General features: G+C 42.4%; 2 protein-coding genes and 1 pseudogene across 2 annotated transcripts; 2 read left to right on the top strand and 1 right to left on the bottom strand.

The window, feature by feature from the left end:
* The first annotated feature begins 5,792 nt into the window (after window positions 1-5,792).
* On the top strand, window positions 5,793-7,941 carry LOC133886560 (very-long-chain aldehyde decarbonylase GL1-11-like; annotated as a pseudogene).
* Window positions 7,942-8,158: 217 nt separating this feature from the next.
* LOC133887129 (noroxomaritidine/norcraugsodine reductase-like) lies at window positions 8,159-9,336 on the bottom strand. The gene is made up of 2 exons (XM_062327060.1): window positions 9,124-9,336; window positions 8,159-9,043 (listed from the first exon to the last, which is right to left on the bottom strand). Exons 1-2 carry the CDS (start codon window positions 9,216-9,218, stop codon window positions 8,302-8,304), a joined length of 837 nt encoding a protein of 278 aa, XP_062183044.1. The 5' UTR covers window positions 9,219-9,336; the 3' UTR covers window positions 8,159-8,301.
* A 6,157-nt stretch (window positions 9,337-15,493) lies between these two features.
* On the top strand, window positions 15,494-16,969 carry LOC133886937 (zinc finger protein 10-like). Its single transcript, XM_062326846.1, has one exon. The coding sequence runs from the start codon at window positions 15,850-15,852 to the stop codon at window positions 16,663-16,665; it is 816 nt and encodes a 271-aa protein (XP_062182830.1). The 5' UTR covers window positions 15,494-15,849; the 3' UTR covers window positions 16,666-16,969.
* The last annotated feature ends 1,796 nt before the right edge of the window (window positions 16,970-18,765 follow it).

Raw genomic sequence — 18,765 nt, 5'->3', positions numbered from 1 at the left:
GATTGATTTGAGCTGGGCCAAAAGAGAGGAAATGGGCTAGGAAGAGAGGATGTGGCCCTCAAGGTACGCATATATTTTTAGCTAATAAAACTTTGATTTTCAAAAACCTATTTAGATGTGCTCTAAAAATTCTATCAAAATTTACCAAAATACTACAGACCATAAGGTATATCTGGTTAAATTTTTATAACTTTTGGCTAAGCCGTTTTTTCTAAAAATTTAAAACAAGATGCTATACATATAAAACATGATTTTTGATGCACGGAAAAACTTAAGGAAAATAAAAGAAAGAAAATCTCATAAATACATTAACACCAAAGAAATCAACCATCCCAGATTGAACACACCAAACGAATTGTGAAAGAATCAAATTTATACTCTAAAATTTTAAAGAAACTCGATCTCTTGGAAATTAAACCCGTAGTCTCGCATTAACAACAATTAATTATCAAAAACTATAGCTTATGATTTTGGGATGTTACAGCCTTGCTGCTCTGGTGCTTGTGTGATGCTACATGCGTAGCACTCACAGAACTCCAGAGGTCCGGTGTCGCCTTCAACCACTTGGACCGTCGGCGCTACACTCTCTAAACGAATCAGAATGTGTCGCATAAATAAGTGAACGATGGAAAAGTGTGCATATAATGCATACTCGAACAATAATAGAGCACCGTGTTTCGAAAACATTTGCAAGATAATGCTAATCAATCCGGGTTAGAAAAGGTTTGAACCTCGGATAAGATGTCCTAAGTTCATATAGTTGTGAGCCACTGGCGGTCCGACCGGCGTGGTAGTGGCGGTCAGACTGTGGGCGTGCAGAGAGTTTTGGCCTCTGGCGGTCAGACTGGCGTTATGGTGGCAGTCAGACCGGCCCGATCAGCGGTCAGACCGCGAGACCTTGCCAGCAGCACCGTTGCGGGGTCGCCAGCGAGGACTCCGGTAAAGCCTTCGACTGCGAAGGGCACCAAAGTACTCTACAAGCCTAAGGGAATGTTTTCTATGATTGTTCGGATGACATGCATGGTCCAAGCACGTAAAACCCTGTGAACGAGATCTAGATTTTAGGGTTCAACTCGGGTTCACTCGGTTCAAATCAAAACAGCGATTGCCTAGAGCTAGGAAACGATGGAAAAATGGTAGGGGATGTTTACCTTGGCGTAGAGAAACTTTCTATTGGATTGGAATCCACCGGGGAAGCCTCGATTCCTGGATCGGGCTCCCGGAGGATGATTGAGCTCCCGGAGGAAGAGACGCGCGAGGGATGCCTCCGGCGAGGGAGAAGAGGGGGAAGGATTTCGGGGAAGTCCTTCGGGAAGCTCGGGGGAGTTCCTTCCTTCGATCTCCGGCCTTCAACCGCGTTGAACGGATATATCTCTCTCTCTAGGGTTTGGTGGAGAAGAGGGAGGGAGAGAGGGAAATGAGAGAGAGCCGTGTAAGAGAGAGATGGATGGCCATAAGGGAGCCTCTGTGCTCTAGCAGTCAGATCGCCTGAGGACCCGGTCAGACCGCGGGAGACCACGTGGCAATCCCACGTGTCTGCCAGTGGTGGTCAGACCACGGTGAGACTCAGTTAGACCGCGAGAGGGATCTTTTGCTGAATTTTCCTAATTTTCCCCTTTTTCCTTTCTTCTTCTTCCCGAAGTATTTAGGGTTTCCTAAAGAACTCTAAACCATCTCCAAAATATTTTTGAAACATGTTTAACTAGGTTTAATAAATAAATATGTAAAAACATAATGCCATAATGATTATGCATGCTTAATTACGTAATTAAGATTTCGGGACGTGACAGCCATCTTGTCGCAGTTTTTGAAGAAGGGCTTCTTGGGCTTCTTGTGCTTGTCATGGTCGTGGTTGCGGTCTTCCCTCTTCTTGAGCTTGGGGTAGACCGCCTTGAAGTGGGTGGTGTCACCACACTCAAAGCAGGTCCGAGAACCACCCCTTCTCCGGTCTCGGCGGGTGTCGTAGAAGCGGGTGAACTTCTTCACATTCAGTGCAGGATCCTCATCATCAAGCACATCCACCTTCTCCTCTGTGATAAAGACTAAGGAAGACAAAGCAAATCCGTCAGTTAAGGGGTTAGCACAAGAGGCACCAACTCCAAACTGACTGCTATCGCTAGGTCTTGAAACCAATGCCATATTCTGAGACAGTGGGTTTCTGAGGCCTATCCTCGCCGCCTTGGTGATCTCGGTAGACTTGAGCTTACTGAAGAGTTCATCACAAGTTAATATGTTATAACTGGACGACTCTTCAATGCTCGAGATCTTCACTTCTCATATGCTACGGTCAAGAGCATAAAGAAGCTTGATCGCCTTCTTATGATCAGAGTAGGGCAAAACTCCAGTGGATATCAGATTGCTGACAATCCCATCAAAACGAGCAAACATGGCATCCAACGACTCTCTGGGACCTTGCACGAACATTTGATATTCTTAATTTGGCGCTGAGCCTTAATTTGGTTGGTGCCCTCATGAAAAACACTCAAGGTAGACCAAATCTCACGAGCAGTCCAGATGTGCTAGACTTTGACAAACTCATTACGACTCAGGCTTGTGAACAATATATTTCTAGCCTTGTTATTGGCTTCATATTGTTCGATTTGAATCTGAGTGGTACGAGCAGTAGAAATCTCATAGTTGGAGTCCACAATCTCGCATATTGTGCTTCCTTGTCTTAAGAGATAAGTCTCCATGCGCACCTTCCAATACGAAAAGTCACGTCCATCAAAGAGTGGAATCTTCCCATGTCTCTCCATGTCGCCAATAGATCACAAAACCGGTTAAGGTCAACTAGTGAACTAATCGGCTATGATACCAATTATTGGACCGAGAACGGCGACTAGAGGGGAGGTGAATAGGTGTCTCACAAAATTTTATTCGAAATTCGATGGTTTTCTCCTAGTTTGATCACCCAACACACCTCAAAACACAAGCAGAAGAAAAATGGAGAAAACCCTTAGTTTCAAATGAAAACACCGGGACATGGCTCTCATGGAAGTTGATGAACACTAGGTTCCATTGATACTCATCCCACAAGTCATTGCCATAAAAGATTGCAAATAAAAGAAGACAACCCAAAGGACAAGAGATGAACACTGAGAGAAGAAACTCTCCAAGTTGATAAATTAGAGGCACGGGAATTCAAGACCCACTTCTATGAATTTGCATGTGAGTTTTATGCCTCTAGCAACAAGGAGAATGACTTCACAAGGTGCTGAAAATTCAGCCCAAAAATCAAAACGAAGATCGCATTTATCGCATTTAAAGAGGAAAAACTCGCAACAAAGAAAGGAGCCAATAGAAGGAGACTAGAAGGATATGAACACAAGCATCAAAGGAAACAATCTCTTCATTTCATCCAGAGGACAACCCTCTTTTCGGAAGATTACAAGATAGTTTCCTCATAAAAAGCACGCACCTGTTACAAAGGCTAAGATCTTCTTTCCTCTCCTCTAAAACATATCTCTCAAGGCTCAAATGGCTGGCAACCCTTTCCCTACAGCCCTACCCCTCTATTTATAGGACTAGGGAGGTTGCTTAGCACTTAAGTTTTCTTGTTCCCAAAATACCCCTCGCTTTCAATAGCCTTCTACCTACCACCGGGGTATTTTGTTCCATTTTCCGTTCCGTCCATCGAATGGCCGTGGCGCCTTCATGACTTAGCTTCACCTCGACGCCAGCTTTGCGATGATGCCATGTGCATGCCATCCTTCCATGGTTTTGAGGCCAAACCGTGAAACCGTCTTGCACGCTTCTCAAAGCGTGAGTCACTGCAACTAGCTTGAGGTGCTTCTCAAAGCGTGAGTCACTGCAACTAGCTTGATCTCAAGCAAGTATCCCGATGTCAACACGTGTACTCTATCTTGCGATCTTGACCATCGGCAAGTCTCTCCAGCTCCCAATCCCTCGGACCGCCTTGTCACTTGCACCGGCATCCACTTCGCTTGACTTTGTCAACACGTTGTCTTCATCCATCCTTCCATACTTTGCTTGATCACCATGTGCACAGCTAGAATCACCCTTGACTCCACCTGACTCCCTCAATCGTCTGGCACCAAGCTCCCTGCTTAGCCTCGATAATCCCGTCGTCGGTCGTCAAGTTGCATCCATCACCTACACAACACGAGACAAGCACACATGCATCTCCAACTCCATCACAGGTTAGTCAAAATTGAAATCCTCAGTTGATAAGCACATATTAAACAAATTGTGAACGCTGGATGATCCGGCGCACACTCCTCCTAAGCGCAGGACCTTCCAGCGTGTGTCAACCATCAGACCGGGCAACTTTCAATCCTTTCTGCAAAAAATGCTCCAGCGTGCTTTTCAACTCATCGCCGGACCATCTGGCCAGTTCACTGCCACTAGACCACCATTTGCATCTTCTCTGCAAGAAAAGGTCCGGTGAAGCATCCGGCGTTCAACCTTTAGCGCCGGACCATCCGGCGAGTTCAAGTATACCAGAGCCGATTCTGCAACCTCTCTGCAAGAAATACTCCGACGTTCACACTTCCCATAGTCGGATCATCTGGTGTGTACTTCAAATTTCACCTCAAAGTTGAAATGCTCCAGCGTGTGTCCCATCAGAGCACCGGAATATTCGGCGTGTACTAAATCCCCATTGCCGGATCATCCGACGTGTACGATTTTCCTGAACTCAGAGACAAACACGCCAACTCTATTTTCTCTGCAACTTTGGTTAGTCATGAACATCATTGCAGTACATATACGCGCCCATGCAGTTCAAAAATCATCAAACCAAATCAACACACTTGTCAAACACTCATCACAAATAAACCAAGGCACATTTCCACTTAGTTTCTCAGGGTCTAAGCCCGGTGCAGCCACGTACGTGTCCTCCCTTGTCGATCCTTTTATCCGTCGATGTTGCTGGTTGTACGAGTCGTTGGTGTCCTCTTTTTCATTGCATCCACCTTAGACATAACTGTTTATTGGCTCTCTCTCTCTCTCTCTCTCTCTCTCTCTCTCTCTCTCTCTCTCTCTCTCTCTCTCTCTCTTTGTTGCATCCTCCTTGGTCATCTGCCATTGGATATGCGATTTGAGCTCATGTCCCGATTCAACACCACTACGCTTTTGTGATATTCTTAGTATGAACGTCATCCTACCTATCTATGTTTCCTCTTTTTTCATTGGTCAGAGTGGGCAACAACGCCTACTAGTCAAACCGCCAGCCCGTTTATGCTGTCAGGGAGGGAGAGAGAATATGACACATTGATATCTTTTTTACAATCTTAATAGATCATCATCCTCTTGTATCAGGTCTTGTCACCTTTGCTATCTCTTTATACCTATCTATGTTTCCTCCTTTTTTCATCGTTCGAGCCATTACCTACACAGTTTGAGCTCATCACCCGATTCAACACCACTACACTTTGTGATATCCTTAGTGTCAACGTTCTCTCGCTCAACACCGCACCCATCCCCTTGCACTATGCAAAGTGAGCAATAGCATTGGCCAATCGAACCATCTACGTCGTCTAGAAGAGAGAGAGAGGGAAAGTTACGTTATTTTTTTCTTTTTGGGCGGACACTTGTTTGTTTCCATGATCAAAATAGATGAATCATCCTCTTATATCAAATCTTATCACATTTTTATTTCTTTTTACACCTAGCTATGTTTCTATTTTTATTATATTTTACATCAAAAGATCATTTAAAATGCAACTTTGATCTCTTAATGCATGCACTATGCAACAAACTTTATGCATTAATTAATTATGTTATCTTTTTTTCGGCACTTGGCTTCTTTTTTTAATAATGGTAGGTGGGTAATGAAGAAGTATGTGTGGGGAATTTTGTGTTTTTAATGGTAGTGGTGGGTAATTCATATATAGGTATAGGGGCATTTTGGGTTAATTTTTTCGTACCGGTAGTGGTGGGTAATTTGTAAACAGGTATGTGGACACTTTGTTTTTTTTCCTCTGACTAATATGGTAATTTTTAGACCTTGAGAGCGAGTATGTAAGTTTTTGTCGGCTAATTATTAAGATAATAGATTTTCGCCAAAACATATCCTTACATGCTAGTTTTGCCATCTACAGTGCACCATTTGGTATACTAGCAGACCATCTACTCAACAATAGATAACATGTTTTCTTTCTCATTCACATATGTATATTATTCTAAAAGTGATGTTAGACTTATAGAAAACTTAACTATTACTACCGCCTCTATTTCACAATATTTGTCTGTCCGTATACCTGAGAGGGACAAAGACTAAACAAATTTACAAAATTGGATACTTCTTACTCACTAGATATTAGCAGATGCGCTCTTGATCTATCGAACGAGTATAAGTTTGATACAAGTCCATTAAATATCACTTAAATTTTATGTCACTTACATGTGAACTGGACAAACATTGCGAAACGATTAGATAAATTTGACATGAATGAATAAAGTTTACGTGTTTCTGTTACATCGTTCTCCTGTCTTTCGTATACTTTGTATATTGACACGAAGTTATATACATATTCGAGCGAGTTTCGAATCCGCAAAACATTCACCTTGAAGTAAACAGCGACTGATCCTTTATGTTGATCTGTTGAAGCTAAGTAACTGAATGGGTGTTTATACTTATCTTGCTATCCGGTTTCCTCAACAAAAAAAAATGTGTGCATCTTTGCATAAGAAGAGCAACACCTCTGCTTATCAAAACAGATGTGTCCTGCGTCTCATTCTCTACCATATCTGCGTGAACTTGCCTGTCATGATCTTCTCCTATCCCGCCTTCAAATTCATGGGCCTTAGGAGCTCTCTTCCTCTGCCGCACTGGAATTCAAATTCACTTTCTTTTACTCCTCTCTCCTAAGTAAAGTAGCTCACATACCTTTTTTTTTGTGTTGCATTATCAGTATTCTTCTCATCTCAGCCTGTAAACACGAAAGCACCGATATAACCAATATTCAAGTGGAAGAAGAAAGAGGTGTAACTTTCACCTATGTTTCCTGCAGGACGGTTGTTGTATCTCAAGTTCTTTTCTACTTTTGTACTCGAGGATTTTATATTCTATTGGGGGCACAGGGCACTGCATACCAAATGGCTATACAAGCATGTTCACAGCGTCCACCACGAGTAAGTGATAGTGCTTCCGTGCTTCGTTACATCTTACTTTACATAATACATCATTCGTCTATCGTCTATGACACAACAAATTCTGAGCAGATATGCTACACCCTTTGGGTTAACTTCTGAGTATGCTCACCCTGCTGAAATTTTGTTCCTGGGGTTCGCCACAATTATTGGTCCTGCTCTTACTGGCCGCCCTCATTTGTTCACCCTGTGGTTATGGATGGTGCTGAGGGTATTGGAGACAGTTGAAGCTCACAGCGGCTACCACTTCCCGTGGAGCCCATCGAATTTCCTGCCACTGTATGGCGGGTAAGTAAGCCGCTCTTTTTGCCCTGACAGTTCTATAGGATGGTACAGAGATTCTGATTGTTGATTTGAAGTGAAACGTCTAACCCTACTGAATTTTCGACATGAATAGCTCCGATTTCCATGATTACCATCACCGTGTTCTCTACACCAAGTCGGAGAATTTGTCTCCCATTGCTGTTGTGTTGAGTTGTGCAGAGTAACCTCCCTTACATCAGAATCGCTTCATCCTGTGTCAGGTTGTTTGGGACAGACAAGGATTACCGCAAGGCTAAGGCCATCGAGGAGAAAGAGGGGAGGAATTTGTATATTGTGGGAGCTGTTCTCGTAGCCGAGACATGAAAACTGATGTGTTGTTCTGGTGATAGCATTGGCGTTCATGGCATAAGAGAAGTGGATACTAGAGGTTGAGATTTTCATTTCCCATGTGTTGCTATGATCATGAGATCGATCCTGGCCACCTTGATATGATTTGTCCTGAATTAAATTTGATGTGTCTTTCTTGGGTGTTTGTGTTTGTTTGGACGGGATGTATACATAACATGGCAGAGTAATATCTATCTGATGAACCAGTAGGTTTTCAATTGTTTTTCTTTTGTTTTGTTTTTTCTAGCAAAGCTGAAAAACAAATTTGTTTTCGTAGAGGCCGTGCGTTTTCCAGTCCTGGATTTACATGTGGCATTTCCTTGCATGTCAAGTGATCCCAGCTCACCTCAGAGAAATAGTACAATTCAGCATCTGAACAAAGTAAAACGTGTAGCAAATAGGTCGAAGCAAACTTGATTAAATTTGCATGCAGTGGAGATACAATTCATGATCTGCCGCTGCAACTCAACAGAGTGGCATCGGATGATCTGCCGATCAACAGAGTGGCAACTGGTGCAGCTCATGCAGTGGAGAAGCTCACAATTTTGCCGTGGCGACGGTGCGCCCGCCGTCGACGCAGATGACCTGGCCGGTGATGTAGGATGCAGCAGGCATGCAGAGGAAGGCGACGAGCGCGGCCACCTCCTGTGGCGTGCCAAAGCGTTGCATGGGCACCCGCGACCTCTCCATCTCGGCGAGCCTCCTCGCTCTGCCGGGGTCGCCCAGCGTGGTGCTGAAGATGCCAGTGTCGATGACTCCCGGTGCGACGCAGTTGACGCGGACGCCTCGCGGCGCCCACTCGGCGGCGAGGCTCCTGGTGAGCGGGATCAGGCCGCCCTTGGTGAGCGAGTAGAGGGACAGCGTCGGGTACGCGATGAAGGCGGCGACGGAGGACATGTGCACGACCACGGCGCCGCCGTCACGGGCAGCCGCCTGGAGGAGGAGCGGGTGCGCGAGGCGAGTGAGGTGGAAGCAGGAGTCAAGATTGGTGGCCATGAGGCGGGAGTAGTCGTCGGGCGTGGTGTCCGCGGCGGGCTTGTAGAGGGACTGGCCGGCGTTGTTGACGAGGATGTGGAGCTGGCCGTGGAAGAGGTCGCACACGGCGGCGACGAGGCTGTCCCTGTCGCGCTGCGAGGAGACGTCGCAGACGGAGGAAGTGACGCGGGGAAGGAGGTCCTTGTCGGCCCAGCGGCGACGGCAAGCGTCCAGGTCGGCGGCGGTGCGGGAGCAGGTGTGCACCCTGGCGCCAAGACCCGCCAGCTCCTCCACGATGGCAAGCCTGCACGTATCCGATCGACATGATGCCGTGTACGATGATGGAGATAAGCAGCCAGCAGGTTGATGCTAACTTTAGCTTACCCAATTCCTTTGGTTCCACCGGTGACGAGCGCCGTCTTGCCGGCCAGGCTCCACCGCCCCTCATTCTGTCTGCCTCCTCCGGTTGCCGCAGCCATCTCGGTCGGTCACTGACCTTGACTCCGGCCAGCCCCAGCCGCTTGCATTGATTAGACGTCTTAATTAGCGGCATATATAGATTCCTCCGACCCTCCCATGTGTGTTTGTTTCTAGCTCGTCCTCGGTCGCCACGATCCATCAATTTTCTCATCTGAGGATGGGCCGGCATCCAAATGCATGTTGACCAGGCATGCTTTTTTAAAGGTTCAATTAGGTCTTAACAATTGTTGAGTTAGATTCACAAATTGTTGAAAATGTTTTCACAAATTGTTGAGTATGCTTTTTCAAAAAAGGACACCTATTTTTACAATTTTTTATTTAAAAAAATAGAAAAAATCCAATTTGAGAGGGGAATCTAGTGTCATTTTTCTATGTTTCTCTCTCCAACTCAGTTGGACTCCCTCAGTTTTTTTAAATGTGATTGAAAAAAGTTTAGGCTTTAGGGAAGTGAGGGGCAAGAGCGAAGTAGAGGGGTGCGGGAGGAGAAGGGGGAGAGCAAGCGAGGAAGAGAAGGAAGACAATCGACACACACAAATATAAATACTATATATATATATATATATCACGCTGATTGATTGATCTCTAGAGGTGTCAAATTTCTCAGGTGCAAGCACACTCACATGAATACATAGTCGTTTTACTCACTCCTTTACAAATACAATAATGACATAATTGTCAGTTTTGTTGCCACCTCGCTCTTTGATTGGTATAATATCGTTAAGTTTTAGGTGCCCTTTAAAATTGAGAAAAATGGAGGAATTTTATATGATTCATTTCTCATAGGAAAAATTCCTATAGGAGCATTTGGAATAAAGGATTGCCACCCTCAAATTCATGTGTTTTTCCTATGTAGCATCTAAATACCTTTTTGAAACTTCCGTACGTTCTGAATTTCTATATGATTCAAAGTGTGATGGCATTTAGTCTTGTGTTATTTGTTATTCCAAAGAGACACTTAGGGTTTAGGGTCTGCTACGTCCAGTGGAGGAGCATGGGGGAAGAATAGAGGGGGTTGACTTGATCGTACTCCATTGTAGAAGTACATATACAAGTTCAAACTAACAAAGAAGTTGTATATAATTATATTAGGATGATTGTGTGGATGAAATACTTTTAGCAAAATGCCCAAAATAAATTCGCCAAGGAGAGTAACACTAATTATATTAAAGACCTACTTGGCGTTCTAAATCTATAACTTCATATAGCTATACATAGTTTACATCTCAGAAAGGGGAACATTTTGGCCTCCATTACCCTCCACACTAGGTATGCCTCCTCGATAATAATTCTTGCAGTGGCTAACGCATAGGACCGAGTGCAGATCTACCAGGGAAGGGTGGGCTCAAGCCCTCCTACCACTTGCGACCCATTAGTGAGAGGAGGTGGAGGAGGAGGAAGAAGGTCAGCCACCTTCTTCTTCACGCCGTGGCCACCACTGTATGGGACTCGAGCAATAGAAAAATATTCTTGTCACAAGTGGGGCGTCTAACCTGGTCATACTTGTCGTTTCAAACCAATATAATGCAATTCTTCATAATTCCAAGTTACTACTGTGCACACGTGATGTGATGGAGATACCAACAGACGGCAATTCATACTCCATGTTTAATTAATGTATAGTACTGTATTAATTAGTTGATACTCCCTCTAGTCATAAATATATGTCATTTTAGTAAGACATAGTCTTTAATGCATAGTTTTGATTATTATTTTCTACTAGAATACATTAATAAATTTCATTGAATTTGTGATATTAAGAAACTATTTTTTAAGATAAATGTACACATATAATTTTAAGGTTTTCAAACTAAATATTTTGAAAGTTATTGTTAGTCAAAGTTTGAGTGAACCTTTTTGAAAATGACATGTATTTGTGACCGGCAGTGATGGGCCGACATATAAACCTATTTCTCTAGTAGTGTCTATGGCAAGCCGACCCAACAGCTCGGGCTGGAGTACCTCAAGTACAAGGTGGCGCCCAAGGAGAGCTCGCTCCGGCGACATCAAGAGGTTCGGCAAGCTGCTCCGGGCGACGCCGCAGCACCTCAAGAACATCACGGCATGTGCACTGAGGTAGAAGATGCTAATCAAGCTTCATTAGGTGTTGATTACTTAGTCACAGGTTGATTTCTGGAAAATACCATTACTACCGGTCGATAACTGCCGGCAGTGATAGCAACTCGACTATCACTGCTGCTTGCGTACTGCCGGTTCCAAAAGCGGCAGTGAAAGCCGGTTTGGAACCGGTAGTGAACGCCTGTTCTGTAGTGGTGCCTTGGGATTAGATCTAGGCACATTCTCGTTGTAATTACTTTCTTCTAAGGTTAATCAAGACGAAATGGGACATAGGGCTATTATGCTATTATCCTAAGGGATATCCGAACCTATATAAAATCTCATGTCATACATACAGTTGATGACTAGATATTCCTACTTTAAATAAGTATTTTGTATAATCAACTTTATCATCAATCGTCAACAGTGACAATAAAACGATCTTTCATCACTACATTTTATCATTAATGAGATATCTTGTGGCGATATAATATTATGTCACTGATAAACTGCATAATAGTGGGAAAAATTAGTTCGGTCACAATTAACTTTGATAAACAGTAACAAAACAATATTTCATACTACTGCTATGATTTCTTGTAGTGACGCCTGGCAGCAAGGAAAAAAAGTTGATATATACGTACATTTTCTGTGCATAAATATGAGTCGTTAATAATATTCTTCTGGTTTGGGTCCCTTTAGCTGGGTACTAGTGTGCAGTGCAGCTGCAGAGCGACTATAGGTGTAGAGCTGTGAGGCTGAGTTGCTTTCGTCCAGATCGATCGAGTACATGAACAACAATCTGCCCTCTCAGTGTAAAGCAGCTTTCAGTTCAGAGTACGTACGTATGAATTGTATATACATGCAGGTAGGGTCGTTGCTAATGCTGCATACATATCATGGATCGGACATAGTGTGATATATAGAGGATGAGACAACCAAACAAGAATCTTTGCTGGCTGGCCTGGCTTGATCCATGCATGTCCAGCCATGCCAGCACTCTGATTAAGAAATGTACAGTAGTAGCCCGGCCTTTGTGCAGATTGATATACCATTAGTGCATGCGTGCAAGACCAAGATAAGAAGAAAGATATCTATGTATCTATCAATCTCAGTCTCAATCTCGATCATGAGATGAACAGAAACAAATATCATCCATTAACAGTACGTTGTGCAGAAAAGGATAGTGCATGCAGTGCCAGCCATTCGATCGGAATGCACATCGACAGCAGCAGCTAGCTTAGAATCTCAGATGCATGTATGGGCCTGCGAATTGATCCAGCAGCCTTTTCTTTCGTTTTCTTGATAGTGTGTCAGGCGTTGCCGCAGATGGAGCAAAATAAATTTACAGTATGCAGCAAAATACGTGACACACACAAAACAAGTGATTGCAGGCACACGACAAATATGATATACACAGCTCGATCGATCCAGTGTATATCTTTCAATGCAATGAGACCAGAGACATCCACACATGAACGGCAACTGACATCATCCCTGGATGGGAACGCAGATCGATCAGGGAGACGAGATTACTTGAATTCATAATCAAATTAGCAGATAGTGACATGCATGCATGCAAAGAGACAAACACATCGCACAAGCATCAGCTTTATATGACTCCAGCGGCTAGATAGTCCATCAAGCGCAAGCATCTAGAGCTTTCTAGCTTTATTATGACCAATGCAAGGAGATCGATTAAATAACATGGTGATCGATTGATCAGTAGGCAGAAGATTCTCATCAAAAGAAGGAAGGACCAATAATTCTCATGCATGCAAGGAGTAAGGGTTGGCAAAGGGAGTAGTACATGCAAGTTTAACTCATGCATCATCTCTTCTGTTTTATTCCGTTACAGTATTAATCTTGCATGTCCTCCAAATCCCAATTTACAAAATAATTTTAGTCTTGGAGATCGGACAACGAGAGCTATCTGTAATTGGAGAACCCCAATTCCTCCAACCAATTCTGAGGTTTTTTCACCGAATTTCAACTAAACTATTCATGTTTGTGGACATGAAAACCATAAAGATCGATGTTAATGCATGGCCTTGGATGTCTGATGAAGTGTTCAGTTTTCCTTCTAGAAATTATGTTGGGGCATGCATGCATGACTACAAATTATATGTACTGAAACTAGTTTCTGTCAGGGAAACACAGCAAAAGCATGACATAATTAACTGACACAATCATGTCCACACGTTACATCGATCAGTGTCATGTTGTTCAAATTAGGCACCACATATTTATGATTGATATAGGAATTGAGTATAGCACCGGTGGTTAAGGGTGTAGATATACGTCTAAACCATTCAAATTCGAGTCTTTTTGACGCAAATTTGAGTGTCTATTTTATTTTAAAAAAAAATATATGTATATGCATCATGGACGTCTTGTTGGTGCATAGGCTGGAGAGCTTCAACTCTTAGTCAAAGATATATTGAATGCATATACTGGAATCCCGTTGAAGAGCTTCAACTCTTAGTCAAAGATAGATCAAATGCATATACTGGAATCCCGTTGAATTTTGCGAGGGCCAATCGATTGACCCCACCTATTTGCACATAGGTTATTGGTAGGTCCATTCCTCTTAGTTTCAAAAGTTGATGATTCCCCTTTGGTCACGAAAACTTGGTGTTTGAGCATATCTCCAGTCTAACTTCTAAAAATTTGATTATCAGATTGAACACATGAAAGACATAGGTTGTCTTGAAAAGGACTTTTTAATATCATAATTTTATTAGATTTTACAAACATACTCCAATAAGTACTAGTGGTGGAAGCAACGTTTTGTCACATTGTACAAAGTACAAACCACATCTTTCAACTCTCCGTATCCCATCTTTCATATTTATAATCACCTTTCGAATTTTAGGGCAGAGAGGGTCTCGCTTTTAGCTTGAGAAAATTGCAAGTTTTTAATTCGATTTTTTAACTTATAATTCAATTTCAAAACTGGTGAATAACTTTTTCAATCAGGAGGGTTGCAACTTTCAACTAGTGGATCAAATCTTTGAAATCATTCTGGCACCGGAGTTAGGCGAACACATGAATGGCAGAATGAGAAGAGGAAGGGATCGGAGTCCTTGTAACTAATATGACAACTGATAACCAGCGAGCCCCAAGAGAATTTCTGTTGCTGGCTAGGAAACAAAGATAGTGTTCTAACATGAAGTTGGGCGTCCCTTAAGAATTTCGTCTCCGTTTTCTTAGAAACAAATTACCTATATATCGATGACGGAATATGTGAAAAGGGGAATGAATATGTAGGACTAGCTAGGACTGAGCATGTATTGATCTAAAATTTCAGAACTCATCAATTAATTCAAAACCAAGTGATATACTCCCTCCGTCCCAAAATATAGGGCGTATTAGGATTTAGAGAAGTCTTTGAAAGTATATTTTGACCATTAATTTATTTTACAATATATTATCAATTTACAAAATCAATATCGTATTAAAAGATCTATGAGATACGGATCTATTGATATAACTTTTGTACATTAAAGTATGCGTATAAATTAACTAATTGTTAGTTAAAATTTATAAAATTTAACTTTTCCAAATCTTAATACGTCTTATATTTTGGGACGGAGGAAGTACATTCCAAATGCTTCGTCCAGAAGGAACAAAAGGCAGAGCCTCTCCCAGACCATACATGTATCTTTTTGTCCAAAAACAACACTGCTACTTATAAATTTTTGGAGGAGCGACACTGCTACTTTACTACTACTCCTCTAGTCACAAATACATCACGTTTTGGATAAGCTTCTTTCCAAAATTTAAAGTTTAACTATCAATATCTTTCAAAATATATAAGATGAAAACATAAAAATTATATGAGTAGATTTGTCTCAAAATTCTCTTTCATAATATCATCATTTTATTGGATTTTATGATTTTTTTTAAGAACGACGGCAAGAGGATTTTATGAATTTATTTTGATAGAAAATAGTTGTCAAAATTACATCTTGATGACCGTATTATCGTTTAAAACGTAAGTATACCTGATAGGAGGAGGGAGTAGGAAATAAATAAGATGCCTAGCTTAACGGTGGCAAAGATATACATATAGGAGGTGCACATTCGCCTAGTTTGGACACTGTGCACTGATTGTATGATCCATTGCTTTCTGAATTGAAATCAAAGAAGAAAACAAAAAGGTACACCCACCCACAACCAATACCTAAACAGCAGACATGAGAGACTTGTCATCTAATCAAACATATTCTCTTGCTGGTCTCTCTCTCTCTCTCTCTCTCTCTCTCTCTCTCTCTCTCTCTCTCTCTCTCTCTCTCTCTCTCTCTCTCTCTCTCTCTCTCTCTCGCTAGCTTCCTAGATCTGTTCTCCCTCTCCTCTTCGATCAGATCATTCCCTGCATGCTATCAGGGATCGATGCATCTTTCTTGATTAATTCTTGTACAAAGCAATACCCACATCCGCACACATGCCATCCACAAGATACATATATGCTACCTTCTTAGTCTGTGATCTACTAGTTGCCTAGCTAGCTACCTTATTTATTGATTGTTGCAACAAAAAGGCAGGCAGGCCACCTCAATCACCCGCGCGCCTATGAACTCCACAGCGATGGATCAAATAGCAGGCAAGTACTGGGGCTTGTGGGGGGCAAGGAGAAGCGGCAGCAGCAGCCCTGCGAGCTCCATCCCCTCTTTTGCGGCGGCGGCGGCGTACGGCAGTGAGCCGTCGTGGGAGGAGCAGGCGTTCGCGCGCGACGCGGCGCCGCACCTCGGCGGCTGCGTGTGGCCGCCGCGCTCCTACTCGTGCAGTTTCTGCCAGCGCGACTTCCGGTCAGCTCAGGCGCTGGGCGGCCACATGAACGTCCACCGCCGCGACCGGGCCCTTCTCCGGCAGGGCTCGTCCCCCGACGACGTCCAAGAAGCTTCCTGTGAGCAACCACACCAAGGGCCTTTCTTGCACAGGGCAGCCTCTAACCCTAACACTACTAGTAGTAGTATTGTCGTCAATACAGCAGCCAAGGGAGATGTGAACGTTATTGGTACCGCTACTTCTCCTTCCTACCTAGCAACCATCATCAAGGAGAGCAAGAAAAAGCTCTTCATGTCGGTACCGTCGTCCATGGCGCTGAGAGAAGCTATAGATCAGTGCAGCCATGACGACGATGTGGAGTCTGGGAGGATGAAGAGGAGGCGTCTGGATCATCCACCGGCGGTGCTTCCGATCTTTGTGCAGCCGACGGCGTCGGCTTCCGAGGTGGCAGCAAGTGAATCACAGGGGTTACAAGGAGTTGATCATGATGCAAAGGTACCAAAAACAATAATTGCATGCCCTAACTCTAGTTCCCCTCTTGTGGATCAACAAGAAGTAGATCTAGAGCTTAGGCTTGGGACTACTCCAAAAGTTACATGATATAAGCTAGTGATTTTGAATGCAAAAGAAGAACAATCTATTCAGACTTTAAAAGAATTAATTGCTCGTACATCTCGATTGTTGCTTCCCCCTTTTATCTTCTTTCTCCTTTTCCCCTTTTTCTTTCTAGTGTCTCTTTGGTCAATTCGTGCATTTTTGGCCAAAGGGCTGGTTTGCATATCTCTATTTCAATCTCAGTTTTTGCACGTTGCAATACATATGCAATTGTTGTTGAACAAGTTATACATGTGAGGGGTTCATTTCGAATTCTTGTATCCTGTTGAATCGATATTTATTGCTCATATATCCAAGCTTCTTCTTCTCTTCTTATGTTATTGTGTGCTCACTATATATACAGTTCCATGATCAAATTTATACTTTTTGTCCTTGCTTCATAAGATATATATACACACTTGAGTATGAAGAACTAGTATTGACTTGAACATATTATTCGATCACTGTATTGGTTCTTTTAATTACCATTAGACTTTTGGTGTGTTCATATATAGTGATTGTTTTGTGGTATCGCTTTATCGGTGTCAATTCAGTTTTGGTTATTATGTTGCATGTATCACATCTTCAAAGTAAACTGGAGATTGAAATAAATTGGTAAGTGTGCTTGCTAATATGCAGCTAGCTGATTAGCGACGTAGTTTAATTATAAGAGTTCCCCATTCAGCTATTATTCTCAAGCCATATGATTGATGCAGCAAGTAGCTATACAGCCTAATGAACCCAACTGGAATTCTTAAAGTCCCAATCAAAAATGGTTTCATAAGTTTATCATTTGTGTGTGCATCTTGATTAGGTTAGCTATCTTGCTTGAGCTAATCAAGATCACAAGTAGACAGTAGTGAAGACAGAACCGACGAAGCGATCATATGTTGCTGTCCTACATACTTCCAATATGCATCATGTGGGACCATGCAGCTCACTCCAATATATTGTATGATATCAAGATTATAATTTCACATACAAACATGAGCGTTATGATAATTATTTCATGCTTCTCAATCTTTCCTTCCTTACATATTACTACAATTAATTTTCAAAATGAGTTGTGCTTCTTCAAAAAGAAACACAAAGCTGCACTTCTTTTCTTTGCAACATTTTTTTTTTTTTGTAATAGAAACGAATTTGCTATTTATAAGTTGCCTGATTTTCTCTTAAGTCTAGGAAAACTTTAATTTTGTGGTTATTGAGTTTGCTATTTATAATGGATGGATTAGGTTGAAGACATGTCCATCTGGTTCGAGGGACTAGATATTCCCAAATTTGTTGTTAGAGAAAAAGAGAAAAGTCTACATTTTCATATTTGGTGGTATCGATCGAGGTAATAAAAGTGTAAATTTATCAGCAGCAATCAACACAACTGAAATAGTTAGCTAATGATATTACCATACAACTCTGCTTGAAATATAATCCAATGCATTGTTGCATATATAGAGCAAACTAATCAACTATATAGTCCTATGTAATTCATGGTTGGTTTTTTTTTAGCAAGCTAGCTAGCACCTATCTCCCTTTCGATCCATGGAGTGAATGAGTCTGTGTGTGTTTCAAGTGTACTGTATGATCACGACACCAATAGCCATGCTGCTAGCTTTGTTTTTTGTCGATACGTAGTACGGTAGCTACACTGAGGAGTGGTAGTAATTCCAAAAGGTGGCTAGCTCACCTTCTCATAATATATGCTACTGACACATTCCAGCACAGAGACTAATAGACGACACATATATGAATACATGCTTGCATCTGATCGAATCGACACTACTGCCATAGAATAATTCAAAACACTGTGCATGCATGCCCTCCTGCATGCATATGGATTCCTGATCGGTCTTCCCAACATGTACTGCATGCATGCATGCCTACAGTCCATCTGACAGCAGGTTTAACTGATCAATCGATTGGCCATACACACATGCATATACTAGATAATTAAGGATTATTCTTTGTCATTGTTAGTCTTATGTATACATGTTCATGAGTGCTTGAGGTCTGATATGATCAATTCGTGCATATTTTTTGACAGTGTTATCAGTTCAACTTAACTTGAGCATAAGATCTATTTGGAAATAATGGTCTAGCTAGCTCCCT

The sequence above is a fragment of the Phragmites australis genome, chromosome 12, assembly GCF_958298935.1.
Source record: "Phragmites australis chromosome 12, lpPhrAust1.1, whole genome shotgun sequence".
In the NCBI taxonomy this organism is placed as follows: Eukaryota; Viridiplantae; Streptophyta; class Magnoliopsida; order Poales; family Poaceae; genus Phragmites; species Phragmites australis.
This window is presented reverse-complemented; position numbering and strand designations above follow the sequence as displayed.

Coding starts and splice junctions, on each gene's coding strand:
- LOC133887129 (XM_062327060.1), bottom strand. CDS start 9,218: ATGGCTGCGGCAACCGGAGGAGGCAGACAGAATGAGGGGCGGTGGAGC. Junction 9,044..9,123: donor GGTGGAACCAAAGGAATTGG/GTAAGCTAAAGT, acceptor GGATACGTGCAG/GCTTGCCATCGTGGAGGAGC.
- LOC133886937 (XM_062326846.1), top strand. CDS start 15,850: ATGAACTCCACAGCGATGGATCAAATAGCAGGCAAGTACTGGGGCTTG.